This window comes from Phyllostomus hastatus, unplaced genomic scaffold (assembly GCF_019186645.2).
Source record: "Phyllostomus hastatus isolate PE091 unplaced genomic scaffold, TTU_PhHast_1.1 phas_contig_477, whole genome shotgun sequence".
NCBI lineage: Eukaryota > Metazoa > Chordata > Mammalia > Chiroptera > Phyllostomidae > Phyllostomus > Phyllostomus hastatus.
Genome location: NW_025333889.1, coordinates 1,562,310 through 1,580,622, shown reverse-complemented (window position 1 = coordinate 1,580,622; position 18,313 = coordinate 1,562,310). Strand labels below are relative to the sequence as shown.

General features: G+C 66.0%; 1 protein-coding gene and 1 long non-coding RNA gene across 3 annotated transcripts; one reads left to right on the top strand and one right to left on the bottom strand.

Annotated features, from left to right (window-relative positions):
• Positions 1 to 290: 290 nt before the first annotated feature.
• Positions 291 to 16,591, bottom strand: LOC123823168 (ILK associated serine/threonine phosphatase). Of its 2 annotated transcripts, none has more exons than XM_045845578.1 (12): positions 16,418 to 16,591; positions 10,971 to 11,060; positions 10,504 to 10,560; positions 9,677 to 9,796; positions 8,370 to 8,496; positions 5,848 to 5,954; positions 5,496 to 5,589; positions 5,183 to 5,270; positions 4,417 to 4,538; positions 2,474 to 2,593; positions 973 to 1,054; positions 291 to 519 (listed from the first exon to the last, which is right to left on the bottom strand). In XM_045845578.1, the coding sequence occupies exons 1-12, from the start codon at positions 16,470 to 16,472 to the stop codon at positions 379 to 381; spliced, it is 1,203 nt and encodes a 400-aa protein (XP_045701534.1). In that variant the 5' UTR covers positions 16,473 to 16,591; the 3' UTR covers positions 291 to 378. The 2 variants fall into 2 exon arrangements, with proteins under 2 accessions (XP_045701534.1, XP_045701535.1); XM_045845579.1 differs by having other exon boundaries at positions 10,971 to 11,036.
• A 140-nt stretch (positions 16,592 to 16,731) lies between these two features.
• LOC123823181 lies at positions 16,732 to 17,590 on the top strand. The gene is made up of 2 exons (XR_006786488.1): positions 16,732 to 17,262; positions 17,344 to 17,590. It is a non-coding gene; the product is annotated as an uncharacterized LOC123823181 (long non-coding RNA).
• Positions 17,591 to 18,313: the final 723 nt, after the last annotated feature.

Sequence of the window (18,313 nt, the reverse complement as noted above, 5' to 3'; positions counted from 1 at the left end):
GGGACCTCGGGAAGAGGCTGAGCCCAGGCTCTGCCCGCGGCCCTACCTTTGTGCGGAGACTGTACTTTTGAGGGAAGCCCAGGGCCCCCCACACTCTGAAAGGCCCCGCCCTGCCGGGCCCTCATGGGGGGGGGCAGGGGTGGCGTGGGGCGGGGACCGGGCAGCTGCGGCGAGCACAGCACGCAGTGCACGGCCGGCCCCTGGAGCCGGCCCGAGAGGACCCGAGGTGTGGCCAAAGGCGGACACGCTGACCTCTGAGGGCGAGAGCGCGGCAAAGCAGTGAGAGCAAAGACTAGAAAAAAGAGCTTTTATTTACAAGCACGGGAGTCCCACAGGAACACGCACGTGCACACGCACGGGCACGCACCCCGCGCGCCCTCAGTGCCCGATGCGCACCAGCATGACGGTGACGTTGTCGGCCGAGCCCCGCTGCACTGCCTTGCTGGCCAGCCGGTTGCAGGCCGCGTCGTAGCGGGCGTCCACAGCCGGCTTCCCCTCGCGGCTCTGGATCTTCTCGTCCTGCCGGCAGGGAAGGAAGGGTGCTGGTGAGTGGGGCCCTGCGCCCGCCCTCCCCGGAGACAGCACCCCCACCAGGGAGGACTGCCCCCCAGGGCACGCAGGACAAACTGACCGCTGCGTCTCCCAGGCCCAGCTGACGCTGAAGCCGCAGGCTGGCGGGGGGGGGGCCCCGACAATGGGGACAAGGGGTTCCAGGACACGTGCCTGCCTAAGACCTAAAGTGCTGCAGGGCACCATCGCCTCCATCTGGGTGCGATTTATTTTAGAGAGGGGGGAGGGAGGGAGGGAGGGAGGGACACACTGATGAGCGAGAGAAACCCCAAGTGGCTGCCTCCGTGCACGCCCCGACCAGGGACCAAACCTGCAGCCTGGGCCCCGACAGGGAGATGAACGGGTGACCTTTCCGTTTGTGGGACGGTCACCCACGGTGGGGGCCCTGGTGCGGCGTCTCACCTCAAGGCAGGACAAGATGAAGTTCACAGCTTCCTCGGGGGTGAAGACCTTGAAGAGGCCGTCACAGGCCAGCAGGATGAACCTGCAGGACGGGGAAGAGACAGGCAGGGGCTGAGCAGCGGATTTCTCAGACCGGCCAGCAGACACACACACTGGTCCCAGGGCTCAGCAGACACACACTCTGGTCCCAGGGCTCAGCAGACACACACTCTGGTCCCAGGGCTCAGCAGACACACACACTGGTCCCAGGGCTCAGCAGAGACACACTCTGGTCCCAGGGCTCAGCAGAGACACACTCTGGTCCCAGGGCTCAGCAGAGACACACTCTGGTCCCAGGGCTCAGCAGACACACATTCTGGTTCCAGGGCTCAGCAGACACACACATTGGTCCCAGGGCTCAGCAGACACACACTCTGGTCCCAGGGCGCAAAGGCTGGAACTTAAAGCCAATCTGACTTTGGTGAGACGAAGCTGAAACTCCTTGAGTACCACCGCAACAACTGGGGCTGGCCGGGGCTCGGCAGCGACGTGAGAGGGCTCAGCCGAGCGTGGGGTGCCACGCTCTCGCACGCAGACTGGAGGGGAACCCCCGGAGAAGGAACCCGTCTCCACCCGCTGCCGCGAGCCGCTCCCGGAGACGCGGAGCGGGCGGGGTGGCGCCGCACGGAGGCCCCGGGACAACTGCCCGCTTTGCTCTCCGGGGCAGGGCTCCCCCCTCTCAGAGGTCCCGTCCTCTGAGCAGCGGCAGCGTGGGCCTGCAGTTCCGCCCGAGCACCGAGGAGGTCCCTGGCTCTCCCCGCCCCCGCCCCCCGCTGCCACCCCCAGGGCCCGCTCCTCCTCCGCTGACCGGGCGCACACTCGGCAGCGCCCACCAGCCCGCGACCTGGGCCCGGCACAGCAGGGCGCGTGTCCCGGACGGCTCCCGCCCCTGCCAGGGAGGGCACCAGTGCAGCCCACGAAGGCGCTGACCCGGGGCAGCTCTCGGAAGACCACAGGGGCGGTGGGGACACCGCCGAGACCCCGGGGTCAGGAGGAACGCGCCAGGGCGGGGCTCAGAGCTGCGCCCCGAAGGGCCCCTCTGTCCCTGTGCCCTCGCCACTCAGCCTGGTGACACCGTTCCGAGCACTTCCCAGCTCCGCTGCCCCAGCTCAGCCCACCCTGGGCCGGGGCCCGGGGCCTCGTCTTCAGGCACCTCAGGGTGCCACACACAACTGGGAGGCGGTCTCTGTCCCACCCGAGCTCAGCTCGCAATCCCCAGGGCCCCCACCCGTGCGCAGTGAGGCCCAGAGGCCTCAGCGTGGACCGCAGGGCCTGCCACCTCCGTCCCCAGAGTCCCCTGCCACCACCACTCTCCCGCGGCGCCACCACTGGCACCCGCCCGGCCACACTTTCCTGCCTCTGTCCTGTCTCCTGTCAGAAGGCCTTCTTCCTCCCGCGGGGGCCCCCACCCCGCCCCCCACGCCCAAGCCCCGCACGCACGGGCCTCTGGCGGCACCCTCACCTGTCGTTGGGGGTCAGCTGGCAGCGCCTGATGTCCGGCACGGAGGTGACCCCGCAGCGCTTGTACTGCCCGTCCCCGATGGAGCGGGACACCTCCAGCACGCCCAGGACACGCCCGTCCCTGAAACGAGGGGCAAACATTCAGACCCCACTCGCCAGGCCACGAGCCGGACAGCGGGGCAGAGGGAAAGGCTCGGCCTGCAGACGCCCCATCAACCAGCACCGACAGCTCCCGGCTGCAGGCGCGCAGGGGGCTGCAGACCCCCGGGGCCCTCGGCGCCCCCCTGGGCTGCACTGACCCGACCTGCCGGTCTGCCCAAACACTGGGACAGACGGGCCTGGACCAGGTAGGGGCCTGGCTTTCTCTGTTCCTGTATTTTTTAGATTGTATTTATTTTCAGAGAAGGGGGAGGGAAGGGAAGAGGAACATCGATGTGTGGCTGCCTGGCCCGCATGTGCCCTGCCCAGGAATCGAACCGGCGACCCTTGCACACAGCCCGCACCACTCAGCACAGCGCCCCTTCCACCCGTTCCGTGCGTAGGTAGGGGGCAGAAAGACGGGGACTCCACACCGTCAAGCAGAGCTCCGTCAGCAGGGAACCACCGTCCTGGGCTGGGGCCCCGAGCCCAAGTCTGGTGGGTTGGCCACCGCACACCCTCAAACCCTCCGGTGTGAAGCCGGGGGAGCGGCCGCCCGGCTGCCCCAGGGACCTGGTGTGGGCGAGACCTCAGTGCCCGTCCTCCTGTAGCCGGCTCCTCTCAGCCCGCGTCCTCACGGGTCGGCCGTGCTGCAGCCGCAACAGAGCCCCCTTCCTTCCAAGGCCGAGCGGCAGTGCACGGAATGGACCAGACGGCCCGCACTGGCTGACCGAGGCACCCACTCACGGGCACTCGGCCGCTGCCCCGCCCGCCCCCCCCCCCCCCGCCAGCTGCTGTCCGCAGTCACGAGGCTATGAGCAGGTGTGCACGCGTCTGTCCGAACCCCAGCCTGCAGTCCTTCTGCAGGCAGGCCCGGAAGTGGGACTGCTGGTCCCACGGTAGTTCTACTCGGCTCCGCCCACTCGGCTTTGCCCTGTGAGGGACTCACACCGAGGGGGAGGCCCTGAGTCTGGAACAAACGGGAGCTGGGGACCACCATGGCCACCGCAGCGGCGACAGCCAGGGGCCCACACACACCCCTCGTGAGCAGGAGCCCAGCACGAGAGAAGCGGACCCCCACTCCAGCAACAGCGACGCTGACACTACCACTCTAAAGCAGCATCGGCAAATCAACAGTCGTTGGGAACCAGGATTCCCGGCAGAGAGAGCTGTGGCCCCCCCCTGAGCGGGCCGGGGGAGAGCCCCGCGCACTGCTGAGCTGCAGTGAGACCTGCCACAGCCTGAACCGCCTCCCGGCCGGGGCCCTGCAGACACAGAGCCAGTGACACCCTGGTGAGACCACCGTCCCCAGCCCGTGCGCTGGGTTTAAAGATGAAAGCAAGGGTCCCCCCACAGGCCACAGCCACGGTCGCGTGAGCAGGGAGCGCCCCGGGACCCGAGGGCGAGCGCCCGCACCCTGAAACCCAGGCACGCTGGTGTGCGGCGAGTCACGCGGCAAGGCGGCAGGAGAGAGGGAGCGAGGCCGAGGGGAGACGGACACCACCGGGCCCGGCCGGGTGCGGCTCAGGGGGCCGAGCGCCGTCCGTCCCGGCGCGCCGGGTTACCTACGGGTTTGGTCCCGGCTGGAGCGCATGCGAGGACCAACCAACGGTGTGTCAGCGAGTACACGCGACCACCATCGGTGTCTCTCTCTCTCTCTCAAAACCGAACACAGAGGAAGACGACACTGATGGCCACCAGTGCGGAGGGCGACCTCACGCTGCAACGTTCGCCGTGCGTCCCGGGGAGAAGCGAGGCCCCCACCCACCGACGAGGAAGAGCCTTTCTCCGCAGGGGCCCGCGCACCTGACGTTCCCCCCGGCCTTCTGGATCCTCATGCGCTCCTCGTACTGCGTGGGGTTGTGCTCCTTGCTGAGGCTCAGGGCCGAGTGCTTCTGGCTCTCCTCGTTGTAGCGGCACAGGATGGCCTGGAAGACAGGGGGCCGGCGGCCGTGAGGCCGGGTGTGCCCAGGGCTGGCGGGAGGGGACAGGGGCCGCAGCTGGGGCCCGGGAGTCCGCCTGCTGCTGGCAGCCGTGGCCCCGGGAAGGGCCCCAGTCAGAGCGGCACCACAGAGACACCAGCCAGGCACAAATGGAGCGGAGCTCAGGTCCTGAGGGCAGCCGGCTGAGGCCGCCCTGCGGAGGGCCCGCCTCCACCTCGAACTTGCTCCCACCGCAGTGGTGGGGACCCAGCTGTCCCCTGAGGGACATGCCTGGGCTCCCCGGATGAGCGGCACGGCACCCGGCATGGTCTCTGGCTGCCGCGGTCCAGGCTCTCGGGCAGCGGCGTGACCCCGAGCAGCAGGGCTCAGAGGTCAGAGGTGAGACAGGGAAGAGCGCGGTCACCATGCACCGACCCCGTTCTGGCCTGGAGCACTCGCTGCCCGACGGAGCGCTGCCAGCCAGGGGGCGTGGCAGGCAGGCAGGGAAGGGCGTGTCGGGTTTCCAGGCAGAAGAGGCTGCTGCCGTGCCTCCGTCCTCCCCGAGGGCGGACCGGCTCACCTCGGTGGCCGCCCCAGCCCTCGCCCCTACGGAGCACCCTGTCTGGGTGGGCGCATCCCCGGGAACATACCCGGCTGTCCCCGAGGTTGGCGATGTAGAGGACGTTGTCCACAGCCAGGACACAGGTGGCGGTGGAGCCGTCTTTCCAGGCCGGCTTCCTGCGGGGAGAGACGGTGGTGAGGGTCGCCCCGTCCCACCCCACGGGCACAGGGAGCCGTGCTCGCGGGGAGACCGGGCAGGGCCTCATCCCCTGGGTGGACCGCAGGGCGGGCACACGGCGCTCCCCAGGCGGGGCGTCCGTGCGAGACAGGAGCGAAGAGGTGACGCGCGTGCAGGAGAACCACACACACATCCCACCCCCACCCCCACGCGGCCACACTCACTGGCTGGAGGCCTGCCTGAGGAACTCCTCGTCCGTGTGCTTGAAGGTGTCCAGGAGGCACCTCCTCACGGTCTTCTCCACACTGGTCACGTCTCCTGCCACGGGGGCGGGGGCACAGGCAGGGGGAGTGGGCCTCGCCCTTCGTTTTTGACCCAGGACCCAGAACAGCGTGTCTCCGCCCCCACAGGGCGGGCCCCTCGCCGGCCCCACGGACGGGTCCCGAGAGGAGCCCGCCCCCGCCCTGCTCTTCCTCTGCCGCCGGTGACTCCGCTGGAGCCAGAGTGACACGCCGCTGAGCCCCCCACACAGCGGACACCGGGACGGCCGCGTGCGAATTTCGTTCCCGGTCTCACCTTTTGGAAATTTCCTGATCAAGTTCTGATGCAAATTCTGTGCAGCAAATTTTGAGGCGCGAATCCCTCCATGCCCGTCGAACACGGCGAAGTAGGAAACCCGGGTTCTGGGGGCGAGTGAGAGAGCCCGCGTCACCGCCCTCCGCGCAGGCTGCCCGGCCTCGCGGCGGCGGCAGTGAGCACCGCCCACGGGGGACGCCCGCTGCCCGGGCGCCCGTCACTGCGGCGAACGGGACACAGGCGGCGACGCTGATGGAGACACACGTGCAAGTGACTTTCAGGGTATTTCAAAACACAACACACTTGTTTCAAAAATCAAGGTCTATAAACTCTTTCACGGAAGATGAAACTAAATTCTAAAGCTTTTCTCTTTAGATTTTACTCGTTTACTTTCAGCGAGAATGAAAGGGAAAAGGAGAGGGAGAGAAACATCCAACAGCGGCCTCTCTCCTGCCCGCAGCCTGGGCATGTGCTCTGAGCTGGAATCGAACCGGTGACCTTCCAGTCCACAGACTGGTGCTGCACCCACTGGGCCCCGCCGGCCAGGGCCAAGACTTCCTTCTATTTAAACCAGACTTAGTTTTCAGCACCACGACAAGCGGAGAAGCAGTCATTAATCCAGGACGGTCAAAAATGTCTGTGAGGCCCTGCCTGGGCTGGCTCAGTTGGGCTGGGCGTCGTCCTGCAAAGCGGAGGGGGCCCAGTTCGATCCCCGGTCCAGGCGCGTGCCTGGGCCGCGGGCCGGGACCCCGCGTGAGAGGCAGCGAGTGGTCAACGCTTCTCTCCCGCTCTTCCCCTTCCCCTCTCCCTACAAATGAGACAATAAGACACTAAACAAACTCGGTGAGGCCCTGGGGCAGCTTCAGGGTCGTGCTCGAACCCGGACAGGCGTCCAACCCCCGAAGCCCACCTCACCAGACTCGTTCCCACCCCCCGCCTCGGTGCGCCAGAGAGCTCGCACAGATGTGGAACAAATGGCATTACAAAACAAACTGTTTCCAAAAGGAAAGGACAGAAACGGCAATGAGAAACGACACTTCCCCTGCAATGCCTGTTCCATCTGGGAACCATGAGCCATGGGGGGGCGGGGGCTCCCCCAGGCACGGAGCGCAGCACTGCTCTCTGGCGGCAGGGTGCCCGCTGGGCGGGGCACGGCCTCCCCGAGCAAATCCCCCTCGCCCCAGCGCTGCCCCCACCCCGGGACTCTCCTCGAGACCCTCTCCCAGCCCCGGAGCCCACCCACGGTCCTGGGGGGCAGTGAGTGCACACGGAGCTACAGCGCCCCCTCCCATGTGACCGGGATCCCTGCAGGGCCACCACCTCCTGGCGACCAGGGCTGGTCTGCTGGACAGAAGCCACCAGCACCACAGGCTCCAGCACACTGTATGTTAATGAGCAACTAGTGTCAGTTAACGACAGTTTCATGGAGATATAAGTAGTTATTATATATGTATATATAAATCTTTAAAGGTTTTATTTACTCTTGGTCCTGGCTGGCGTAGCTCAGTGGATTGAGCACTGGCTGCGAACCAAAGCTTCGCAGGTTCGATTCCCAGTCAGGGCACCTGCCTGGGTTGCAGGCCACGGCCCCCAGCAACCACACATTGATGTTTCTCTCTTTCTCCCTCCCTTCCCTCTCAATAAATAAATAAATAAATGAATGAATAAATCTAAAAAAAATTGTATTTACTTTTAAAGAGGAGAAGGGAGGGAGAAAGAGGAGGAGAGAAACATCAGTGTGTGGTTGCCTCTCACACGCGCTCTACTGGGGACTGAAGCTGCAGCCCAGGCACGTGCCCTGACCGGGAATCAAACCACTGACCCACTGCTTTGTGGGACGCCCAACCGACCGAGCCACACCGCAGCTCGTGCCACAGCGCACATCCTGCCCGTCAGCAACCACCTCCCGTCCGCCCCCGGCTGCTTCCCCTTCACACCGAAGACCCCGCCCGAGGCCTCACTGCGTTTGGACAGACGGGGCATTTCCAGCTTTCCTCTCCTGACACCCCTCCCGTGCCGGGCTCGCGGAGCCCTCGCTGGCTGCGCTGGCTCTGCTGGGTCAGCGCCCGCTGCTGGGCTGGGGGCCTCCAGCCCGGGCTCCCGGGTCCCAGAACAGGGCGCCGTCCACTAGACTCCCTGCCGTGTCGGGAGAGAGCGCACGCCCCGAGGGCCCCACGGGCGGTCAGTCCCACAGGGCAGGGCCACTAGACCGCAGCGCCGCTGGGGCCTGGAGCTGCACGGGTCTGCCGGGGGCCGTCCTGGGAGCTGCAGGGGGCTCGGCGGCACCCAGCCTCCCTCACCAGAGGCCAGGGACACACCCTCCACCCACAGGGACAACCAGCGCCAGAGGGTGGGCACAAAGCCACCCACACTGAGAGCCACCCACCCACACCAAGCCGCTCCAGGGCTCTGCGCCGGCCGGTCTAACACACGCAGGGCGCACGGAGCCCACAGCTGCGGCCCTGGCCGGGCCGAGACCGCTCCTCGTGCCGGCCACTCACACGAGGGGCGCGGGCACTCACATGAGGGACGCGGGCGGCCTGCACTCCGCCGTGATGTCGTTCAGGATGACGTGGGCGTCCTGCATCTCCTCCCGCTCGCCCTTGCGCTCGGCCACAAAGCCTTTCAAGCCGAAGATCACGGAGGAGGCTGGGGGGGGAAGCAGAGAGCCAATACAAAACGGGGCCCGCGGGAGCCCGGGGCCCAGAGCACACGAGCGGGCGGCTGGCTGTCCTCCCCGCGGGCACACGACTCAGCCCCACCCCTCCCCCGCCGCCGACCACAGCAGTCTGCGGCTGCCCTGGACCCCTGCGGGTCCCAGCGGCGTCGGCGAGGCCGGACGGTGCAGGGGGCAGCGGACGGCACAGGTCAGTGCGGGGTAGCCCCGCGGAAGGGAAGGCACCGGCCAGAGCACGGCCAGAGGGCAGTGCGCAGTCGCGCCCCAGAGGGGGGTCTGCGCGGGGGAGGGGCCGTGCAGGCCTGCTTCTGCCAATCACTCGGCGAAGACAGAGAAGCTCCCGCAGAGAGAAACGTGAGAGGAGTCTGCCCCGAAGGTTCTGGTGGACACGCAGAACCGGGAGCCCCTCCGCTGCAGGCGGGCAGAGAACCTGCCAGGCGGGAGACCCGCGGCCCGCCCTCTGACCGAGGAAGACGCGGACACAGGAGCCACCAGGCACCGCCACCTCTCTCTCGCACCCAGGCCAGCTCAAGCTCGCTTTCTGACCCCTCGGGCCGCGCACACGACAGACAGCGCGCTTCCCCGCCTCCCCGCCACCGCTGGGGCAGAGCCCTTCCCGAGGGGGGCGGGCCAGTCGGCGGGCCTCACCCACCAGCGAGCGCCCGGCAGCCGCGGGAGCCTTTGGGGCAGAAGTCTGCGTGGTCAGGGCTGCGGCTGAGCCCACAGCTGCCCCCCTCTCACTGACCCTTTCCGGGTCCCCCCGCCGCGACACGCCGCACGGGGGCGGCAGGTTCCCACCGCGCTGCTGGCCCGGGCTCTCTCTGGAGGCGGCTGCGGGCCCCACCACAGGGGCGGGGCCACCGGGCCAGGGACGAAGGGGGGCCCAAGGGAGACGGGGGGGCAGCCGGGGAACTGCTGCCCGCACGGGGCCTGGCGAGGCTCCCGTGGGTGCCAGACCTCGGGAGGTAGAGAGAGAGAGGGAGGGAGGGAGGGAGGGAGCTCCGGGTCAGTGTGCAGAAAGGGAGCCCTACCCGCTTCTCAACACACAGACACACAGAGGCAGTGGCATCGTCAGAAAGCTGAGCTTGGTGTTGCTCTGGGTGGGTCTAGGTTATGGAGTCTAATACATGTGTTTTCAAACTGTCTGAAAACCTTTACAAACTTTCTTTTCCACAAGCTCTTCACCGCCATTCTCCTCCTCCTCAGAGGGCTTCCTCTTCTCCCCTTTCCCTCCACTCTTCGCTGGCGGGGGCAGCGGGGTGTCAGGAGACCCTGGAAACGCAGGGAGAGCGGACAGAAACAGCTGCAGGTGGACGGCGGGGGGCCCTGCCGACCAGGCCTCCCCCGAAACCCTGCCCCACCCCACCCTGCCCCCGGTGCAGCAGCCGGCCCCGCGCCCGCCCGGGGGTCTGCGGGGGGCTTCCGGAGGCCCAGGGCCCGCGCGCACACGCGGTGTCCTGCAGCTGCAGGCCCTGACCTACGTGCGCACAGGAAGCCAGCTGTCCCAGACCTGCAAAGGGACCCCTGCTGAACCAGCTCAGAAAGTACCAAGTGCCCAAAAGGCTTGAAATGGGGTAAAAGTCGGGCTTCAGGAGCTGTATGGACCCCGACAGGCAGAGCAGGGCCGTGGAAGGAGGCCCTGCGGCGGGGGAGAGCGCCCGGGCGGGCAGAGAGCACCTGGGCCTGCAGCCTAGAGGGGCCCACGTCCAGATCCCGCCCCACCCCCGGTGCCCCCGGAGGCCAGGCCTCAGCCGCCCAGCCTGCTCCTGTCCCCGAGGGCTGCCTGGAAGTGGAGGGGGACGAGAGTGAGAAGCACCGGTCACAGCGCTTGGCCCACCAAGTGTGCAACCACAGGCAACTGCCGTCACAACCCACGGCCCCGCCTGCCCCCCGGCACGAGGCACACGGCACCGGCGCTGCGCCTGGACGCCCCCCGAAGGGCTGCACGCCGGCGCTCGGACATCCCCCCCCCCACTCACCTGACCCGCCACTGCCGGCCGGCGGGAGGTCGTCGAAGAGCAGGGGTCCCCCTGGCCCTGAAACACAGCAGGACACTCGGTGAGCCCGCAGACCACGGGGACGCGCTCCGCACCGCCCCTCCAGCGGCTGCTCGCGCTGGCCCGGCCACGTGGCCGGGAAGGTCTCGCCCCGTCTGCAAGTCCTGCCCTGGACCGGAGACGAGACCCTGCCCTCGGGGGCTGCGTCTGGTTTCAGCAGCGGGACACTCAAGGGGGCCGGAGGAACCGCCCAACCTTCCCGTGGCGTCTCAGCGCCGGGGACCCCCAGCCTCCGGCCTCACCTGACGCCACGGACCCCGAGCTCGCGGCGGCCCACCACCTGAAACCTCCGCGCGCTGGAAACGGGGGAGGGGGAGGGAGAGAGGCCGAGCTGCCGCCACCCCAGGGCGACGCGCGGACACACACCTGGGAGAGCCTGGAGACTGTACCTGAGTCGGTGCCGCCGGCCGGAGGGAGGTCGTCGAAGAGCGGGGGTCCCTTCTGGGCTTCCTTCCCTAGGACACGGGACACAGACACGGCTGAGCCCCGCGGTGTGCGGCCGCGGCCGCACGGCTCGGCCACGGGGAGACTCCGAGGCGAGTTCGCCGTGAGGTCCATTTTTTCTCCTCTCGTGGGGCAAGATTTATCGTTAGAAATGTTTTCTCCGCCGGCTAACGTGCACGCCGGTTGGTCCCCAGCGGTCACCGCCAACGAGAAAGCAACCGGAGGTGGCCCACCAGGCCTTCTGAGGCCGGCGGGCGTTCTGAGAAAAACCAGTATCTTTCTGGGTAATCTCATTACTGAAAGCAACAAAGAGGTTTAAATCTTAAAAAAAAAAAAAAAAAAAGAATCCTGGGAGGAAAAAAAAACGATTCTAGACCAAGAAAACAACCGGGTGCCGGCCGCGGAGGGACGGACCCCCACAGACCCAGGGTCTGGGCAAACTCCCCCCGACGATGTTCCGATCTGACCGCCACGCCCACAAGCCGCAGACACACGGGCACCGAGGTGAGGCCGAGGGGACCCCGCGCCCCGCCCGGGCGGCCCCCCGCACGAGCCGGACTCAACGCAGACGTCCGGACCAAACGCGGAGTCCCAGCTCCTCCGAGGTAAGGCCCGGAGACCGCGGGCGAGTCTCGCGTCTAAAACCCCCCGACCGTGGCCACGGCGGAGCAGAGGCTTACGTGTGTTCTGCTCGGTCACCCTCTCCGCACAGCACTGACCCACCACTCCTCACGCTCCGACTGCCCCCCAAGTTTCTGCGGAAGCCACCAAACCCCCACGACCCGGAAGGCCGGGGCGGCTGCCCAGGGGCCGGGACGCCCCGCACCCCGGCCGGCCCCGTTCCTCAGGGTTCAAGTGCAGAGGTGCGCCCACTGAAAGACCAGCTCACCCACAGGGTCTCTCGGCCTCCACGTAGAGATGAACTGGGCACCAATTCCACTCTTGTGAAAACAAACATTTTAATGAAAACCTACAGACTCCAAAGAAAGGAAATTTCTTCAGCGGTCTTTAGGTCAGAGGCACCTTAAATGCCCGATCGATCCCTGACCCAGCGAAAAGGAGCTCCTCTGCTTACACCCGACCCGGACGAAAAGCGTCTGCTCGCCGAGGCACACTCCTCCACTCAGGGTCACCCCGACTCGGCAAACACTCGCACACGCTCTCCCCCTCCCCACCAGCGACAGGAAGGCCCCGGCAGCCTGAAGGGCAGCATCCGGGGGACGTCCAAAGGCACCCGGACGGCCTGGCCCGCGCGGCACAGCGGGTTCGGTTCCGGCCAGGGGGTCCCTCTCCCCCAGCCCCCTCACTGAAAGCCCTGGAGATGACGCAGGAGCACACTGCCCACGGCGGCCCAGGAGGCAGGCCCCACCCGCCCAGCCCCCGCTGGCAGGGCGCCGGGGTCTTGTGCGCGATGAGCACCAGCGCAGTGACCGCCCCGGACCCAGGCCCTTCTGCCGCGGGACTGCTGGTCGGGGGTGTGCGTAGCTGGACTCCGACGGGCGCCGAGGGCTGCTTGCTCCCCAGAAAGCTGTGCCGGCGCCCACTCCCAGCGCCCCCCAGGAGAGCGGCCATTTCCCGACCCCCGTGCCAGCACGCCGGCGGTGCGGGCACCCGGCGGGCGGGCAGGCAGCCTGGCAAGCTCCGGGAGGCGGGCTGTGGGCGCCTCCTCCAGGACGGTCGGGATACAGCCCGGGACCACGGTCCCAGTGGGCCACCGTCTTTCCTTATCAATGTGCGCGAGCCTTGCACTTACTGCAGACAGTAACCTGTAGCAACACGTGTGACGATCACTTTCTCCCGTTTCCACTTTTGCCTTCGTGTCACTTTGCCCCGAAGAAATTTTTAGTTTTATACTGTTAAATCCACTTTTATTCTTTATGACTCAATTTTTTTCTTGCTTAACCTTGAAGTTTTATAATTAGTCTAAGTTTTCTAGTGTCTTGACGTCACTTACTATTTAGAGGTCTAACTTGAGGAAGACACGCTTCAGGGTGACCCGCGAGCACAGGCCTACGCGGCCGCCGCAGCTGCCCGTCGGCCGTGGAGAGCAGTGGCGTGGCGACCTCTCCCGAGAGACGACCGCCCGTGACACCACCGCCGAGGGACGGCCCGGCGGCTGTGCGCCAGGACCCCTGAACGTATCGGCTCACCAGACACAAGCTGTCCGTCCCAGAGACACCGCGGAGCCAGGACCGCCACAGGGCGCGGCGTCGGTGAGCTCCGTCCATTTCTGTCCGATACCAGCGGATACACCTCCTCTCTCCGACAAACTGGACCCCCCCCCACCCCCACGGGTGGGAACGGTGCAGGTCCGCTCATGCACCATTCTCCCTTTCCGTCGACCCGAGCAGCTCAAAGGTCGTCTCTCTGTCGGGAGTCCCCGCGCAGAGGTGGGCTGCAACGGCTTCGGGGCGGCCGCGTGTGCAGGCGAGATTCAGCCTCCACACAGGCCGGGGCCAGTGGTGCTGACTCCCACGGAGCCTGGAAACTCGCACCTGCACGCCCGCCCGGCCCCGCTCCCCGGCACCGCACTTCGGCGGCGCCCCCTCCCCACCAACCGAAGGCAGGACCCTCCCCCCGCAGAACCAGGACTGGCGTCCCCGCGGCGGCGCTCCGGCACCTCGGTCTGCGCCCGTCTGGGGCTGCTCCGAGGCTGTGACTGCGCCTTCCTCACCTCCCTTCGAACCGCACACACAGAGGTCTGGGAACCGGAGCCTCAGGTGGGACGTTGGCAACAAAAGGCAAAGAACCGAGCCAGACACACCTGACGTACCCGAGCGGCATGCTATTTCCTCCCCTCAGATGCTGATGTGTGTCCGTCCGTGACATCCACTCAGAGCAGAGCGCACCTCCCGTTTAAACAGCTGTTGGAGTTCGCCCCGCTAAGCCCCGCGCCCACGGGGCGGCCGAGTCGGGAGGTGAGGCCGCTGGGCCGTGTCTCCAAGGACGCCCGTTTCCTGCCCCAGCTCAGGGGTCTGTGGCTCCCGCCCACCCCGTGGAAGGGTCTCGATGCCGCGGTCCGGCCTCACCCTCGCGTCCACACTGCGATGCCAACCTCATTTTCCGTCCACTGTCTCCACTTTCAATTGTATCAGCCGTTGACCACCAATTCTCTGAAACCAGTATGGCGCTTAATTTTTCAAATATCATGGCATCGCCACGGATCGTGGTCTCAGATTCGGCTCTCTTCCAAATGACTGTTTTAACCCGTGAGCCCGCACCTTGGCGATGGCGACTGACGGCCCACCGCGGGGACTCTGGGTCCCAGCCCTGTCCCTCACGGAGTGCTGCCCCTCTCAGCTGCCCAGCACCCCCCCACACACACACCTTGCTTTTAAAACCACTCCCAGCCCAGAGGGCCTGTGGTGGTGCTGGCGCCCCCCCCCACCCCCGCCCCAGTGGGCAGGGCACACGACCCGGCCCCTCCAGGGGAGGAGGGCTGAACACCCCGCAGCGCCCGCCACCCAGCACCGCAGCCAAGGTCCAGGCGCCCTGTTTCTGGTCATGGGCCTCTCACCAGGGCGCAAGGCCCCACGCAGTCACGTCGCAAGAACTAGGCACCTGCACGCACGGTGCTAGATGGTTGTAAGACTTACAGGTGGGGATGGGTCACTTCGTAAGGCACGCAAATGTCTGACCGCTATGTCGTACACCTGAAACTAGTAATGCTGATGTCAATTGCAACTGAAAAACATTGTAAAAGGTCGTCAGGTGCTGCATCATCCCAAGGATGCCTCCCTCTAAGCCACAGGTGGCACACACAAGGCCCGTGGGCCCAATCCGGCCCTCCCCCTCGTCTCATCCGGCCCCGCACCTGGTTTCTACCCGGCGGCGGCACCAAGCTCCCACTTAGCTGTTGAGGAGCAGTTACACTTACACAGTCCTAAAGTTACGTTCGGCCCTTTGAAGGCAACCGCCAGGCTAATGAGAAAATGAGTCTGGCACCCCTGCTCTGTGTCCACCCAAACAGACTCGAGTAGAAAGTTATGGAGATTCTTTTTTAAATGATAAGCTTGTAGGCACATTTGTGAAGCTAAACTCTGGCCCAAACGTACTCCGATACGGCCTGTCCTCACCGACAGTTAAAAAGCCAGCCTCATGCGCTAGAACCATCTAGAACACGAATGGCCAGGCCCCCGGGCTCCAGCACCCGTTAGTCAGAGGCTTCTGCACCAGCACAACGGTCAGTGAGGACAGGACGGTGCCCGGGCCGTCACTGGGAACAATGGCACACACAGACACTGGCTAGGCCAGTCCCATGGGACAAGGCCACAGGCCCGCAACCACGCGCGGAGGAGGGCAGAGCCACCTCCTCTGCCGGGCCCCAGGGCGCAGCACTACTGCCCGCTGGGCGCTCGGGCAAACTGGAGAACCAGATGTTCCCCTCGGAGCACTTCGCTGCTCGGCCTGGGGTCCCTGCCCACTGCAACTGCGCGCGTCTCCCGAGGCCTAAGTCCCGCACCGCCGCACTCCCCACGCTCTTCGGGCACAAGCACCGCCCCGGCCCTCGGCAGCTCCCGGGGTCCCCATCACGTGCACTGAGAGCTAAGCTCTCAGAAGCGCAAGGCCGGTCTCGTTCACCCCAGCGCCCCCGCAGTAGTTCCGAGAAACCTGGATTTTTTTCCCAAGCGTCCCAGGTTTTCGGCCACCGAGTCAGGTTGGGAAATAAGCACGAAACGTGAATGGGCCTCGCCCGATCAAACCCAGGGTGGTCGTAACCCACCGGACACACAGCACTCACAAAGGCACTGGTTTCGGCCGGCCGGTGCGCGGGGCTCCCGCCCCGGCCGCAGCGGTCCGGCCCGTGGTCGGGCCGTGGCCGATGGGGGGGGGGCCCGGCCGGCGCCCCCGACTCTGGGCAGAGGGGGCTTCCTGCGATCCCAGAGGCACGGGGAACTAGCACCACCCGAAAAAGCAGAGAGGCGCAGAGGATGCCTCACAACCACGAAGGATGACGCTAGTGATGCCTCCCAGCTGCGGGGCAAAAGCAAAACAAACCCTGAACCCACGCCCGCGCGGCATCGCGCTACACGAGGGACAGCGGTTTCGACGCGGGCCGGCGGGCGGGGCCCGGACGACGCGCCACGTGCGAAGGCGGCGGACCCCGCGCGGGGCCCGAGGGTGGCGGGCCTGGAGCTGGGCGAACGGCGCGGGGGGCCGCACACAAAGGCCGCGGCGGCCGGCGCTGCCCTCGGCCGGTGCTTCCTACGCAGCGAACATGGCGGAGGCTCCGGGGCTCGCGGTACGCGCGCTGGGCCGCCCCGGGGCAGGCCGCGCTCGCTCTCCTGCTCCGCCCGCCGCCCGCCCCCGGCGCCGCGGGCCTCCAGGCCGCCGCCGGCCCACTCGCCCGCCTGCCCCCTTCCCCTCGCCAGCAGGGCGGCCACTGGCTTACCGGCAGCAGGGCGCGGCGAGCGCTCGGGCTCCGGCAGGTCCCCGAACAGGTCCATAGCGGAGGCTGGGCGGCGGCGGCGGCAGACGCGCAGCCCGGGAGCGGCGGCGGCCTCCACACCCGGCGGCAGCGGCTGCGGCAGCGGCGGCGGGGCGGCGGCGGCCTGGGCGCTGTCAATCACCCGAAGGCGGGCCAGGAACGCCACCAATCGGCGCGCGGCGTGGGCCGGCCGCCCCAGAGTCCTGAGCGCGGGAGAGGCAGGGCGGTGAGGGGGCGGGGCGGGGCGCAGGCGCGCAGGATTCTGGGGCGGTGGGCTAGACGCCACGGCTGCCATTTTTTCCCTCGCCCTGCGGTTCCCCGCTGCTCCGTGGCTACGGCGTCCGCTCGGAGGAGGCCGGCCCAAAGAGAAATGCCTGCGCTCAAGAGCCCCTGCAGTGAGGCCAGCTGTCTGGGGGACTTCCGTGGAGCTTTTCACGTGCGCCCGCCCGGTCACCCTCCCCCGCACGGGGGGCGAGACTCCTCCGTTCCTGGCCCATTCATTGTAGCCATGGCGAAGCCGAGGCCGGATAGAGCGGCCGGGCGCGTTAGAACTGGGACCAGCTGAGATGCAAGATGGACAGGAGGCATTCCTGCGGCAGGTGGGGGGAGCAGGCAAGGGCGGCTGCCAGGGGATGCTGCAGAAAGGGGCGGAGGGCTGTTCGCCTATCCAGGTGTGCGCCAAGTGGGGCCACGTGTTAAACCCGAGAGGCCCAGGGGAGGCCTGCCTGGCGGCCTTACAAAGCTCGGAGACCTCGAGTCTTCAGACACGGGGTGGTCTGAAATTAAGACTTAACTGAAAACAAGTCACGGTAGGTAGCCATGTCCCAGGTGGGCATCTTCCCTGACAAAGGTCAGACTTTCCCTTAACCGAGCCTGTCGTCTTTGCGCAGGTGTGATAACACACCGTTGGAGTGTCAGCGTATTCGGGGCAGTGCCCTCTTTCCCAGACCCCTCGGGGTGCAGCCTCCCTCCAGAGCCGTGTTCCCCGCACACTGGCCCTGCGTGCTGTAAATATGGACTGTTACCCGCCCTGTACCCGCCGCTGTGAATGAAGCACGCGTCTCTCTGGTTTACTTGTTATCATTTCAGAGACTTCCCTTTCTTTTCTTTTTAAATAAATGACACGAACTGTTGATACCTCAGATTTCTTTTTTTAAAAGATTTTGTTTATTTTTAGAGAGGGAAGAGAGAGAGAGAAACATCAATGTGCAGTTGCTGGGGGTCATGGCCTGCAACCCAGGCATGTGCCCTGACTGGGAATCGAACTTGCAACACTTTGGTTCGCAGCCCGCGCTCAATCCACTGAGCTACACCAGCCAGGGCGAGACTTCCCTTTCTTTGCTTTCTACCAGCTCCCTAATCTACCACCAGTGGATTTCCTGTAACCCCCCTTATACATCCACAAGCTGCAAAACTACCCCCAGCACCTGGCATGTGATAGTCACATATATTGATTGGTTGGATGAGTGAATAAATGAATAGATGAATACGTTCATTTTTTTATGCCCAAAGGACGTGGCATAGCCCTCCCACCTCCGGCGTGTCCAGGAGGGCAGAGCTGAGGGGTCCTCCTGGGCATGTGCTCAGAACTGCCCAAAAGCACCTCAGTAGTTTGCTCTCACAAATGATCATGTTTCTGATTGGAGATCAAGGAAGGAAAGCACCTGATGTCCCACGACACTGGCTGCCTGTATGGGGGTGGCATTTTCCAGTTTTCTGCAACAATGGTGCTCATCCTACATGCTCTTCTGAAACGTGTCCTTGTCACTCCTCCTGTCACGAGGCAGCTGTCTGTGCTCTTTGAACCAGAGAGTGGAAGAGGTTGTTTATGATTTCCAAGGCAAGGCCATCAAAGGCTGT

What these genes read in the sequence shown, in the direction of transcription:
- LOC123823168 (XM_045845578.1), bottom strand. Translation starts at nt 16,472, where the DNA reads ATGGACCTGTTCGGGGACCTGCCGGAGCCCGAGCGCTCGCCGCGCCCT. An exon ending in CTCGCCGCGCCCTGCTGCCG is followed by an intron (nt 11,061 to 16,417) that starts GTAAGCCAGTGG and finishes CGCGGGGCTCAG; the next exon opens with CCGTGTCTGTGTCCCGTGTC. An exon ending in GGCCGGCAGTGGCGGGTCAG is followed by an intron (nt 9,797 to 10,503) that starts GTGAGTGGGGGG and finishes CTGCGTTTCCAG; the next exon opens with GGTCTCCTGACACCCCGCTG.